The sequence below is a fragment of the Gekko japonicus genome, unplaced genomic scaffold (assembly GCF_001447785.1).
Source record: "Gekko japonicus isolate JY-2015 unplaced genomic scaffold, Gekko_japonicus_V1.1 scaffold298, whole genome shotgun sequence".
Classification (NCBI taxonomy): domain Eukaryota; kingdom Metazoa; phylum Chordata; class Lepidosauria; order Squamata; family Gekkonidae; genus Gekko; species Gekko japonicus.
Window position 1 is genome coordinate 960,930 of NW_015163615.1, and position 11,799 is coordinate 972,728.

Genomic DNA, 11,799 nt, shown 5'->3' on the forward strand with positions numbered 1-11,799 from the left:
AGTGGGGTATGGATCCACAATATTCAGCTTATTTAGCTTTCTAACGTCCACACAAAAATTATTCAACAAGTGCAAATTCAGGTAGTTATAACAATAGGCGATTTCCAGTGAGAACAGAGTTCTCATTCAGCATTTGCTGAATTTCGAAGCTATTTTTAAAAAACAGAACTTGGGATTGGGAAATAATGTAAAATAAAATGCAAAAATAATGTAAAATAAGAGAGAAGTTCTAGGCAATTTGCCAGGTTACAAATTCTGATTGGGCAGCCTCACATAAAACCAGCTGTTAGTCTTGGATGTCACTAAGGTGTGATTAACCACAGCTATATCTTTTATGCTTAGGAAAGTGTGCTGTTGGTATCTCAACTGTAGCTGGTAAAATGGACCACTGGTCATCCAGAAGTATTGATGGTTCTTTTGTTTTTATTTTTTATATTCTATCAAGTCAGAGGAGAAAAAAAGATAAATGCTATTATGGCATCCTCTGCCCTGGATAAGGAAGATACAGCCCAGATTAACATTTATACATTAACACAGTTTGGGCACATCTTACGTGAATATCTGAAGAATATCTGACTGGCAGACAGCCCAGATTAACATTTATACATTAACACAGCTTGGGCACATCTTACGTGAATATGTTTACCTTTGACCGGCAGACGGCTTGCTCATGCTGTGCTTAGTATTCCTGATACTTGTTCAGCTTTTAAACAATGGCATCTGATTAGGATGTGACTTAATGCATCCTTACTTAGGAATAAGCACTGAGCCGACATGCACAGGATCAGGCTGTCCATTTTCAAGTCTGACTCAAACAGTGTCCGTTTAAAAAAATGGCTGTTGTCAGACATGAAATATTACCTTCCATATGCCTATGCTCACCTGCAGGTCTCTGTTTTTGAGGACGCCCACCCAAAAAGCTTCCTGACAGTGATTCAGAGCCAGCATTGCTTTCACTCGGTATACAAACTGCTCAAGAGTCTTCTTCAATAGAGGAACATGGCTAGTGAGTCCTGTGTCTTGGTGAATCTAAGTGTGGAAGAAAAGCATACAGTCTTTTAGTGTACATAATCACCATTGTTCAGTGGAAGGCTGGTGGACATTCAGGTTCAAACACATGCACATATAAATAAATGCACTGAGTGACCTTCAGGAAATCTCTGTTCCTTGGACCATAAAGATCAAAATTATAATGGCATGCTTCAATATGGCTTTTGCAAGAAAAGTACAGAAATGTACCAAGTATTACTGGAATTGCAGTTTAGAAGATTAGCAGATGGTAGCTCTTACAGTAGGAAAACGGGGAGAATCATGTTTTTCCTTGCTGGAAAACTCCCTTATAGCAAGGGGTCCCTGGAAAACAACCTGGTAACCAGTCACCACCATTCAAGACTTCCTGAGAAGATATCCTTCTAGCACGGTACTAGAGCAATAACAAAGTGACAGGGTACAACCTCCTAGAAAATACTTTATAACCAACCATGTAGCACCCATACAGTCTAGCATGCAGGAGAGAGTCAGAAAAATACACTGTACTAAGGGAAGCCAAAAATACCTTTATACAAAGGTTTATTATAAAAGAGGGAGAGAAACGGAAAAGGGTGGTTAGAGGCCAAAAAATGGTGGGAAAGGGGCAAAAACAAAATTCAGGGAAAAGTCATCCAAGCAACAAAGCACAGAGATGTTCAAATAAAAAGCAATACAGTTGAACTAAGCTAAACACATGTAACCCAGGCTGTAGCAGGTTCCTCAGATCATGTGCAGAATTAACCCCTGCCCAACCTCCCATGAACCCAATTTCTTCTGAAGATGGAAATCCGAAAACAAGGGAAAATCATTATTAAGGAGAGAATTAGTAGGCACATTGATGAACAAAAACTATTGAGGAAGACTCAGAATGGGTTCTGTAAGGGAAGATCTTGTCTCACTAACCTGTTAGTATTCTTTGAGGGAGTGAACAAACATGTGGACAAGGGGGACCCAATAGATCTTGACTTCCAGAAAGCTTTTGATGAAGTTCCTCATCAAAGGCTCCTAAGTAAGCTCAATAGTCATGGGATAAAAGGACAACTCCTTTTGGATCAAAAACTATCTAATTAATAGGAAACAGAGAGTGAGTATAAATGGGCAATTTTCAGTGGAGGGTGGTAAGCAGTGGGGTACTGCAGGGCTCAGTACTGGGTCCAATGCTTTTTAACTTGCAGATCACACTAAATTGTTCAGGGTGGTGAAACCAGGGAGGATTGTGAGGCACTCCAAAGGGATCTGTCGAGGATGGGCAAGTGGGCGTCAACGTGACAAATGGGGTTCAAGTGATGCATATTGGGGCCAAAAATCCTAACTATAAATACACGTTGATGGGATCCGAACTGGCGGAGGCTGACCAAGAGAGAGATCTTGGAGTCATAGTCGATAAGTCACTGAAAATGTTGAGACAGTGTGCAACTGCAATAAAAAAGGGCAACGCTATGCTGGGGATTATTAGGAAGTGAATTGAAAACAAATCAGCCGGTATCATAATGTTGTTGTTCAGTCGCACAGCTGAGTCTGACTCTTCACGACCCCATGGACCACATCACGCCAGGCCCCCCTGTCTTCCTTCATGCTCCGGACTTTGCTTAATTTCATGTTCATTGGATCGATAACACCGTCTAACCATCTCATCATTTGCCGTCCCTTTCTTCTTTTACCTTCAGTCTTTCCCAGCATCAGGGTCTTCTCCAGTAAGTGCTCCCTTCTCATTTGGTGGCCAAAGTATTTGAGCTTCAGCATCTGGCCTTCCAGGGAACAATCCGGGTTGATTTCTTTTAGGATTGAGTGATTAACACATGGAATTCATGCTACAAGAGGTGGTGGCAGCTACAAGCATGCACGACTTCAAGAGGGAATTGGATAAACATATGGAGCAGAGATCTGTCAGTGGCTATTAGCCACAAGGTATAGATAGGAACTCTCAGTCTGGGGCAAGGTATAGATAGGAACTCTCAGTCTGGGGCAAGTGATGCTCTTTATTCATGGTGCTTGGGGGGGGCAACAGTGGGAGGGCTTCTGGAGTTCTGGCCCCACTGCTGGCCCTCCTGAGGGCACCTAGTATTTTTGGCTATGTGACAGAGTGTTGGAGTGGATGGGCCATTGGCCTGATTCAACATTGGCTTCTCTTATGTTCTTATCTCAATATCTCCACATATTTATGGTCAATGGAACTAGACCTAAGCCATGTTGTTTTTAGCTATTTTAATTCTTTGGATTTTATATTGTACAATATTATCTTGTTAACCGCCCTGATCTCTGTGAACTCAGAGAAGAGTGGTATATAAACTAAAATTATAAATAAATAAATAAAATCATCCTTTTTAAGACTGATGAGCAGATGCTCTATTAAGCATCTGGTAATGGTCTGAACTTCCATGACAAATAGGTGGTCTGGCCCCAACCGTGTTGTCCTTTGTCCAAAAGGGATTAACTCTGCCAGGATGGTCCAATGTGGAATGGAAATGAATGGGTCATTTAATGTAAACCCCCATGGCTCCAGGACCCCAGACTTTGTAGGTAGCACTCTTGCCCTAGTAAGGTTTTAGGGTTTCTGTCACAGTAGCCTTTAGGACAAATTCATTATCCTGAAGGCTGCTGCATGCTCCCTAGCTGTCAATTACAGAGGCAAATGCGGAATATCACTACCCAACCTCTGTGACAACTGGACTTGACAGTGGTATGTGTATACTTGTGTTGGGTTGGAATCTTCCCTGCCATTATATCTTCCTTTTTCTGGAAGTAGCTTTCTAGCAAACCTACTTGATGATTAGAGTTGTATACCATTAACAACAATGAATGCATATGTTGGTATAAAACAGCAGATGACATATCAGCTGTACCACACAGTATCCCTAGATCTATTAGCCAAGGCTAGACTCCATGCAGATAGGGTAATCTGCCCAGGAGGGTCAGCTATAGCTATTATTTAGGGTTCTGCAAAAACAGGGCTTCAGAAAAGTCTTTAAAAAAACAACTTATTTTGGGCTAACCCCCCCTAGTGACCTCTATGCATGCACTGATGTTGTAACACCCCCCCCCCCCCCAAATGGTACTGGGTTGGCATCTGGGGTTGCCAAACTGGGGGAAGGAAGGGGAGTCAGTGAAGGAGGAAATGGGATTACTTCTCTTCAGGGAGTCCTTTAGGGCCCCCTTTTGTATAAGGTCTATAGAGCTGTTACTCTGACCCTCACTCTATGCATGGGCAGGATTTATGCACCAAGAATGACTCAAGGGCAATTCAGCCATTAACTTACTATTTTATCTCTTGACAAATAGTTTCTGAAATAGGAAGAGGGGACATAGCTTGGGAGAGACAGAAATCAATAAAATTAACCAGATTTCAGTAATTTAAAAGTCAGCACACTGTTTGTAGCCCCGCCCCTTACCTTGGAATGACCACACATGTGGTGGAGTTGCCTGGTGCTCAGCTGTAAAGTTTTCAGCAAACTCTGCACATCTTCCTGCAAACCCAACGGAGTTAGTTATAACTAAAATTATGGCTCAATAGAGTATATTTACATGACAGCATAAGCTAGTACACTCAACAGAGAGTCCCAGCCAGTCTTGACTCCCTGAGAAGTAGAACTGTATGTCTACAGCATTCACATGTTCCACTTTTAAGTGTACACTTAAGACAAACACCTAAAAATGGAACATGTGATGCAATTCTTAAATGAGATACCGTCTAACTTGTGAAAGATTTGCCATAAAAGGAAATGTACTTATTTGTATCACTGCTGGCACCAAGCAAAATTATACCAAATATTTGTGTAGAACCTCATATTTTGTGTGGCGATCACACTACTCACAGATCACCCAGCTTCTCTCAAGCAGCCATTAGGTTCTCTCCCACACTTCTGTAATTTTATGCATATCCAATAACCATGATCCATGTTCTGGGTTATATTACAGCCATCGTGAGTTGATCAATCTATAACCACACAAATCAATATCTCTACGATTCTTACCCTATGCTTTTTGAAGCTGCAGTCCAAGAGGGGCATACCAAGTTTCAAGAATGTTTCCATGAACAGTCGACCATACTGGGTGAGAATACAGAAAGGCAGAAAATGCATCATATACCTTTTTCTTACTTTGTGTGGCTATTTTGTACAAAAGTCAAACTGAAGCGTAGAACCATATAATGGGAGCCTCATGGAAGTCCTAGGCTGGCTGGGGTGTTAGGCACTGGAAAAGGCCATTTTGGGGGATGTCAAAGGTTTGAATCTCCTCCTAGTTTGAACACTAGCTGTTTATCCTGGAATTAAATATGAATGAAACAACTGCTTACAACATAGCATGACAACCATCCTCGGGAGACTGTGTACTCCAACGCTGAACTAGGAAAATATATTTTGGTAAACTAATGCTTCAGAAGCAACACAGCATCAGGGAGTATGATGGAAGGAAGGAGGAAAAGGTGCCTTTCAGGGTGCTTGAAAGGAAGGAGAGGGAATTAACTCCACCAATGATTAAGGCCAGAACTGTTTGAACTGATAGGAATAGAGCACTTCCTTTATTTGTTCCCTCAGGATCTGTATGAAGAAGTGGCTAAGCAAAGACCCATGACCATCGCACAAGCAGCAGGTCAGTCTAGATGTTCTTAGAAGGTACCTGAGTGCTGGTGGCTTCCCAGCAATGAAAGGCACCTTTCCCCTTTACTTCTGTCACAGAGAGACCCAGAAGGCTGTGAAGAGCTGTACTTTTAAGGCAAACAAAGCTGCTGGCTGTTGAGAATAGATTAGGCTAATGGTTGTAAATCATCACTGCTCTGAGAAGAGTCTTAATTCCTGGGCTTGTAAGTATCTGATTTTAACTCACCTTCAGACAAACATTGAGCACAGGCCTACTGTCAAATATCTGTTTGGAAAGAGCAAAAAGTCAGATAGTAAAACAGTGAAAAACTAGGATGTTAATCATCCTCCTAATTGAGAACCTTGCTACTATAAAATGATAAGTTCTTTGCACCTCTCCCCCATATACATTATATTGGTAGTAATGAACATCTGCAGCTGAAGTTAAAAGATGTGTTCCTGATTTTGTTGTCGATGTTCAGTCACACAGTTGAGTCCGACTCTTCGCGACCCCATGGACCAGATCACGCCAGGCCTTCCTGTCTTCTGCCATCCTCTGAAGTTTGCTCAATTTCATGTTCGTTGCATAGATGACACTGTCTAACCATCTCATCCTTTGCCGTCCCCGTCTTCTTTGACCTTCAATCTTTCCCAGCATCAGGGTCTTCTCCAGTGAGTGCTCCCATCTCATTTGGTGGCCAAAGTATTTGAGCTTCAGTTTCATTATCTGACCTTCCAGGGAATAGTCAGGGTTGATTTCTTTTAGGATTGACTGATTTGATCTTCTTGCAGTCCAAGGGACTTAGCATGAAGTATTTTTGCCTCTTTGTTGCCTTTGTATGTGTACACACACAAACACACACACACTGGAACAAAACTCCATGCTGTTATCTAAGACACTGACTTGCAAATTATGTGGAAGGCCCAAATAAATTTCTCTTGTTGGCTCAAGAACAATTCATAGGAAGAGGGGCTATAACTCAGTGGTAGTGAACACATGCTTTGCATGCTCACAGTCCCAGGCTCAACCACTGGCAAGACCACTGCTTGAAGTGCCGCTATCTTTCTTAGCTGACCACTGGAATAGATGGGTCATTGGTATAAAGTGGCTTCAAAGCTGGATATGTTCCGCTGGATGAAGTTTGAGGATGCATTAATCACCTGAAGTCAGCATTAACTATAAAGAATTTACATATCTCAACTGTACTTTCTAAATATTGCTCCTTCAGCCAACTTTCCACAGCTGTATCTGTTGTTTTCCTTGCATCTTTCCCTCGCTTTGCAAAGTGCAATTTTGCCTAATGCAGAATATCTCTCCTAATGAGGGTCACAGAGAAGGTTATGTCACCATGGGCCATTAGCATAGTAGGCATGAAAGGTGTATAGAAAGTTTTCATTGACCATGAGAAAGTGTGACCTTTCAACCAAAACTCGGCTCCCAAAGCAGCTTACAAAAATTACCAGCCAATATCACTGTGGAATCCACTGTAGAGGAAACACTGCAGGTAATTGCTTATTTTGATTCCATGAACAAGGAAAAATATATTAAAATGGCTACTTACCTTAACTAAATTAACAAGGATGTGGAAATCCCTCACAGCCATGTTCCAACGTAGCAGCTTCTCTAGCTGTACCTGGGCAGTGGCAATACATTAGAATAACCCCTTTCCAAGCATCGTTTTAGTGTTGCCACAAAGAAAGTGAATGTCTCCATGTATTCAGAAGCAGAAGAAATAGTAAAACAGTACAGACTTTGTTGGGTAATGCACCTGTAATGCTGAGCTTAAACATTTTCATATCAGCCATATTAACAGAATTATTTTTCCCAAGACTATTTTTCCATTTGAATCTGACAATTCTACTTGTTTGGATGTTGCGGGGCTGCATTTCATATTCCAAACTGGTTTTCTATACTGTCTCTTCACCACAAGCCCAGCCCCATTCCAATTTTCTTTTAGAAGGAAGCAAAATGCTATACTAAGAAAATGCAGATTCTGTAAGAAAAGTTAAACTTGCGCCAGTAAATAGTCTATGTCAGTTTATTCAGTTTGAATCTTCTATATGGATACAGTTTCAATGCAATCCTATAAAGAGTTACTCTGACTGGGGTAACTTTGGATAGGATCACTGTTTGTCAGCTTACCTCACTAGACTCTGATGGTCTTCCAGCAGGAGTGCACCTCACTGAGCCTTCTAGCTGAGCCATCATCACTCGGAAGAAAACTGGAAATGTTTGCCTGATGAAAAGGGGGTGGGGAGAGGAGAAGCTAGAACTCACTTCATCATGGACTAATAACTTATTTCTGGAACATTTATATACTATCTGCATTCATATCTGCCTCCAAGACCATTTTCCCCTTAAGAATTACTTAAAGCAGAGGTGTCGAACTAATTTGTTACGAGGGCCGGATCTGACATAAATGTCACTTTGTTGGGCTGGGACGTGTGTGCCATAAACGTAATGCCAGGTACTGGAAAGAGAAACTGTATAAAGGACAGCAGCTGGTAAGCTCTGAGTTGTTGTATTCTCACTGCAAGTCCCCATGGGCTGGGAGGGGGGTGCCCATATGGGCGGACTGGAGACCCATGGTGCAGCACTGGGCAGATGCTCCCACGCTGCTTGACCTTTGCAGGTGAGATTGTTCCGCCATGCTGAAGCCACAACCAGAGTGGCTCTGCCCACTCTCTCCAAGCAGTTTCCTGTTCCCTCCCTTGCACTAGTTGCTCGCAGGCTGCATAAAAGCCCTAGACGGGCTGGTTCTGGCTCCTGGGCCTTACGTTTGACACCCCTGGCTTAAAGTCTTTGAGCCATAGTTATTCATCAGGAAAACAGTTTTGGACAGATTCTCAAACATGATTACTGGGTAAAGGGATGCAAGGCGGTGTGTATTCCATACTGTACACATTCCACACTACATCTGAGAGCAAAAAAAATAAAAGGGCTTCCTAAAACATTATTATTTTTTGGCAAATGAAAGCTGAAAGGAGCCAAGCCCGCAGTCCTCATGAATGCAGAGAAGGTATTGAATATAAGAAGGTAATGTAAACAGAAATCAATAAAGAGCCTTGTCAGGATATCCTGTAGTCATATTTTCAGTCCTCTGAAGAGCTCTCTGCTTCTCTTCCAATTCATCTAATTTTCCAACTCCATGGGCTTTCCTCTATCCCCACAAAGTATTCTGAAGAGGCAATCAATGTGTCCTTCATTTATATGTAAGTTATTTACAAATACTGGCATACAATTTTTTTCTGCATATATTTTAATTTGGGGGAAGGGGAATGCAAAATCCAAATGTAGTCTAAATAAGCTGCACTGATGTCTTTACCTGGTCAAAGTAGGGTAAGTAGAAGAGTTGCCATCATCAATCAGCTCCGGAACCCCAATGCTGGAAATATTTTCTATAGCTTTCAATATGTTGTCTGTGTGCTCCAAATAGATACTGTGAGGAACAGTTGTTTATGAAAATTACACAGTGTTCTGTATGGTATTAGTCCTTTTTAAGGTTTCAATCTGCACTACACTCGTCTTAATACACTGGAATAAGAACAGAAAAGAGAAGCTATCCTACTCATTTCAGCAGCATCATTAATTCTGCAGCATGTAGCTGTGTTACAATTACAGTTTCCTCAGAAGGCATTACTCTATTAAAAACCTCTCCCTCCCTGGCAGTACATGAATAAATACATTGTTGCCCTCTCACATTTCCCATACGGCTGACGATGAAGGGTGAGAAAAGAGGCTAACAGAATTATACACAGACTGCAATAATTTGATTTTGAACTATTGTAGCATACAGCATACATAATTGTAGAAGCTCAGCTAAGGGAATAACCATTGCTTTGATTTCTGTCCAGAAGCAAATATGTAGCCAGGGCAGTGTTTCAAAACCTGTAAGATGTGTTCCCTACAACATCCGCTGGTCAACAATTTTACTGCTTCATTTTGTACTAGCTGAAACTTCCAATCAGATTTCAAGGGCAACCCCATGTATAGTGCACTGCAGAAATCTAACATGGATGTGACCAGATCACAATACTTGCCAAATTCTCACTCTTAAAGCTGTAGCTGGTGTAGCCATCAAAGCTGGTTAAAAGGCATCACAAGACCTGGACTTCTGTCTCTAGACACTGAATTCATTAACACCCCCAAGCTATAAACCTGCTCCTTCAGGAGAAGGGCAAGACTATCCAAAACACACCGGATGATCAATTAACTGACTACACCACGTGTATAACAAGGCACCTTTCAGATTTCCCATACTGTTGGGCTGGGATGAAGGGGGTTTGCAATAAGTATACTTACAAGTGACATGGGTTAGTGGATGCGTAACAGCCATTTTGTGGAAGCAAAGACAAAAACAGTGCACGGTGCCAGCCTTACCAGAACAAAGTGTGGAGAGCATCATTAAACTGCCTGCCCTTCTGACGAACTCCAGTGGGCTCTACCCAAGACTGGCAGAGAAACTGTTTAGTGATGGAAGCTGTCAAAGAACAAGCAGGAAAGAAAATAAGACAGATTAATCCCATAGGGCACACAACTGTCTAGTTTGATTTGCATTCAGCATCCAGAGTACATGGGCCAAATGCAATGCAACCTTGGTTTAATATCATCTTTATGTTTCTTGCATGTTCCTTAGGCTATTAGGCAGCATAAGCAATAGAATGACTCTTTATCACACTATAGTTCAGGGTAAATGTTAAGATTCCAACGGAATGCCCACCACATTTGATTAGGAGTAGGCCCTGAGACTGCACTCGTCTCTGTCCTGGCCCTAATGGAGCACGAATTTCCACCACTGAACTTAATCACACATGGGCAGTGACGTTAACCACAATAAGAGCTAACCGGAGTTCCTGTTTATCCCAGGAACTGAGACCACAGTCTGAAGCTGGTTTCAGATCCTGGGTTACTTTTAACTGTCATTAATGTCACTGCCAATATAAAGTTAACTGCAGTTAGATTTAACCGGGGGGGGGGGGGGGGGGGGTTGCACTAAAATAAGTGGGGTAAGCGGAGGAACTTCACAGTCCTTTAGCCTGGCTCTCAGGATTGCTTAACTATGGTTAAGTAAGAGACAATGTTATCCCTGCACTATTCCTAAAATGACTGATGGCTATCTCCCCAAAATTCCTTTTCTCTCAGTGTTTTATGGAAACAAACATTAAAAGTTTTCTTGCTAAGGGTATTAAATACCACTTCTTAGAAATCTGCTTCTTGACCTGAAATACATTAACACCTGGACAGAAGAAAATAAAATGCAGAATAGCAAATATATTAAGGTCATACTTCTGTCACCAGCATCTGCTGCTGCTTTCATTATTCAAGTTAAAATGGAGAAGGTAATCCATAATTGTCTATACTCTGCACCTGTAAGTGTGAAATTTTTCTCCTTCTTAAGACTAGGTTACTTAGGCATAATAACAAGGAAAAAAACCCAATGACTTAAGGGCCAAATGTGGCAATAAGATGTACCAAAGTAACAGCATTCAATAACAGTAAGACCAACTCAAACTTACAGAGAAGACAGTGTCAAGTTGGTACACGTCTTGATTTTCATATGATCACAGCTTGGTTGCGTGAAACAACTCTCTTAGAAAAGCTACACAACATCCCCTACCTGTATCACCTAAACTGCAGTTTGTCATATTGGGTGCACAGCAGTCAAAGGCTCAATCCCATAACCACGTTTTACTAATTCCAGTGGGATTATACCTCCCAGTTTGATAAAACTTGAATCTTGCACTAAGGCATAAAAGACTGTGGGAACTCTCCGAAATCCCCAGTCTTAAAGTCTGAAAAGTACCAATGTCACTAATTTATCATCTCAAAGCCAAGGTACTCTCCTACTGTTTCTTTTTGCTGAAGAATGATTAAGATGCATCAGAGCAGAGGCAAGGAAGCTTCCAATACATTTGCACTGAGGGGTTAAGTCTAGGGACGGGCACAAACCAGGAAAAGGGAGGTTCCTCCTGGTTCATGAGGCATCACGAGTCAGAATGAACCTCCCCCTCTTCACGAACTAGTTCAGTTCATAGATCCCCCCTTCCTTTCTGCTGGTGGCGGCTCCCTGAGGCCAGCAGAACCGGGGGGGGGGGGAGAGATAAATGCAAAAGCCATTTAAAGGGAATGCTCCTTTTAAATGACTTTTTAAATCCATTCCCAAGCCGGGGGGGGGGGGGGAAAAGGGGGCGG

At 41.9% G+C, this 11,799-nt stretch overlaps 1 protein-coding gene across 1 annotated transcript in view; it reads right to left on the minus strand.

Moving 5' to 3' along the window:
- FANCD2 (Fanconi anemia complementation group D2) overlaps positions 1 to 11,799 on the minus strand; it is a 66,468-nt gene that overhangs the window by 6,332 nt on the left and 48,337 nt on the right. Inside the window, exons 34-41 of the mRNA XM_015407387.1 lie at positions 9,988 to 10,087; positions 8,933 to 9,046; positions 7,750 to 7,843; positions 7,169 to 7,240; positions 5,854 to 5,892; positions 5,001 to 5,075; positions 4,419 to 4,493; positions 883 to 1,029 (exon numbers count right to left, since the gene is read on the minus strand). Coding sequence (XP_015262873.1) covers positions 883 to 1,029; positions 4,419 to 4,493; positions 5,001 to 5,075; positions 5,854 to 5,892; positions 7,169 to 7,240; positions 7,750 to 7,843; positions 8,933 to 9,046; positions 9,988 to 10,087 — 716 coding nt within the window. The remainder of the gene's footprint in view (positions 1 to 882; positions 1,030 to 4,418; positions 4,494 to 5,000; positions 5,076 to 5,853; positions 5,893 to 7,168; positions 7,241 to 7,749; positions 7,844 to 8,932; positions 9,047 to 9,987; positions 10,088 to 11,799) is intronic.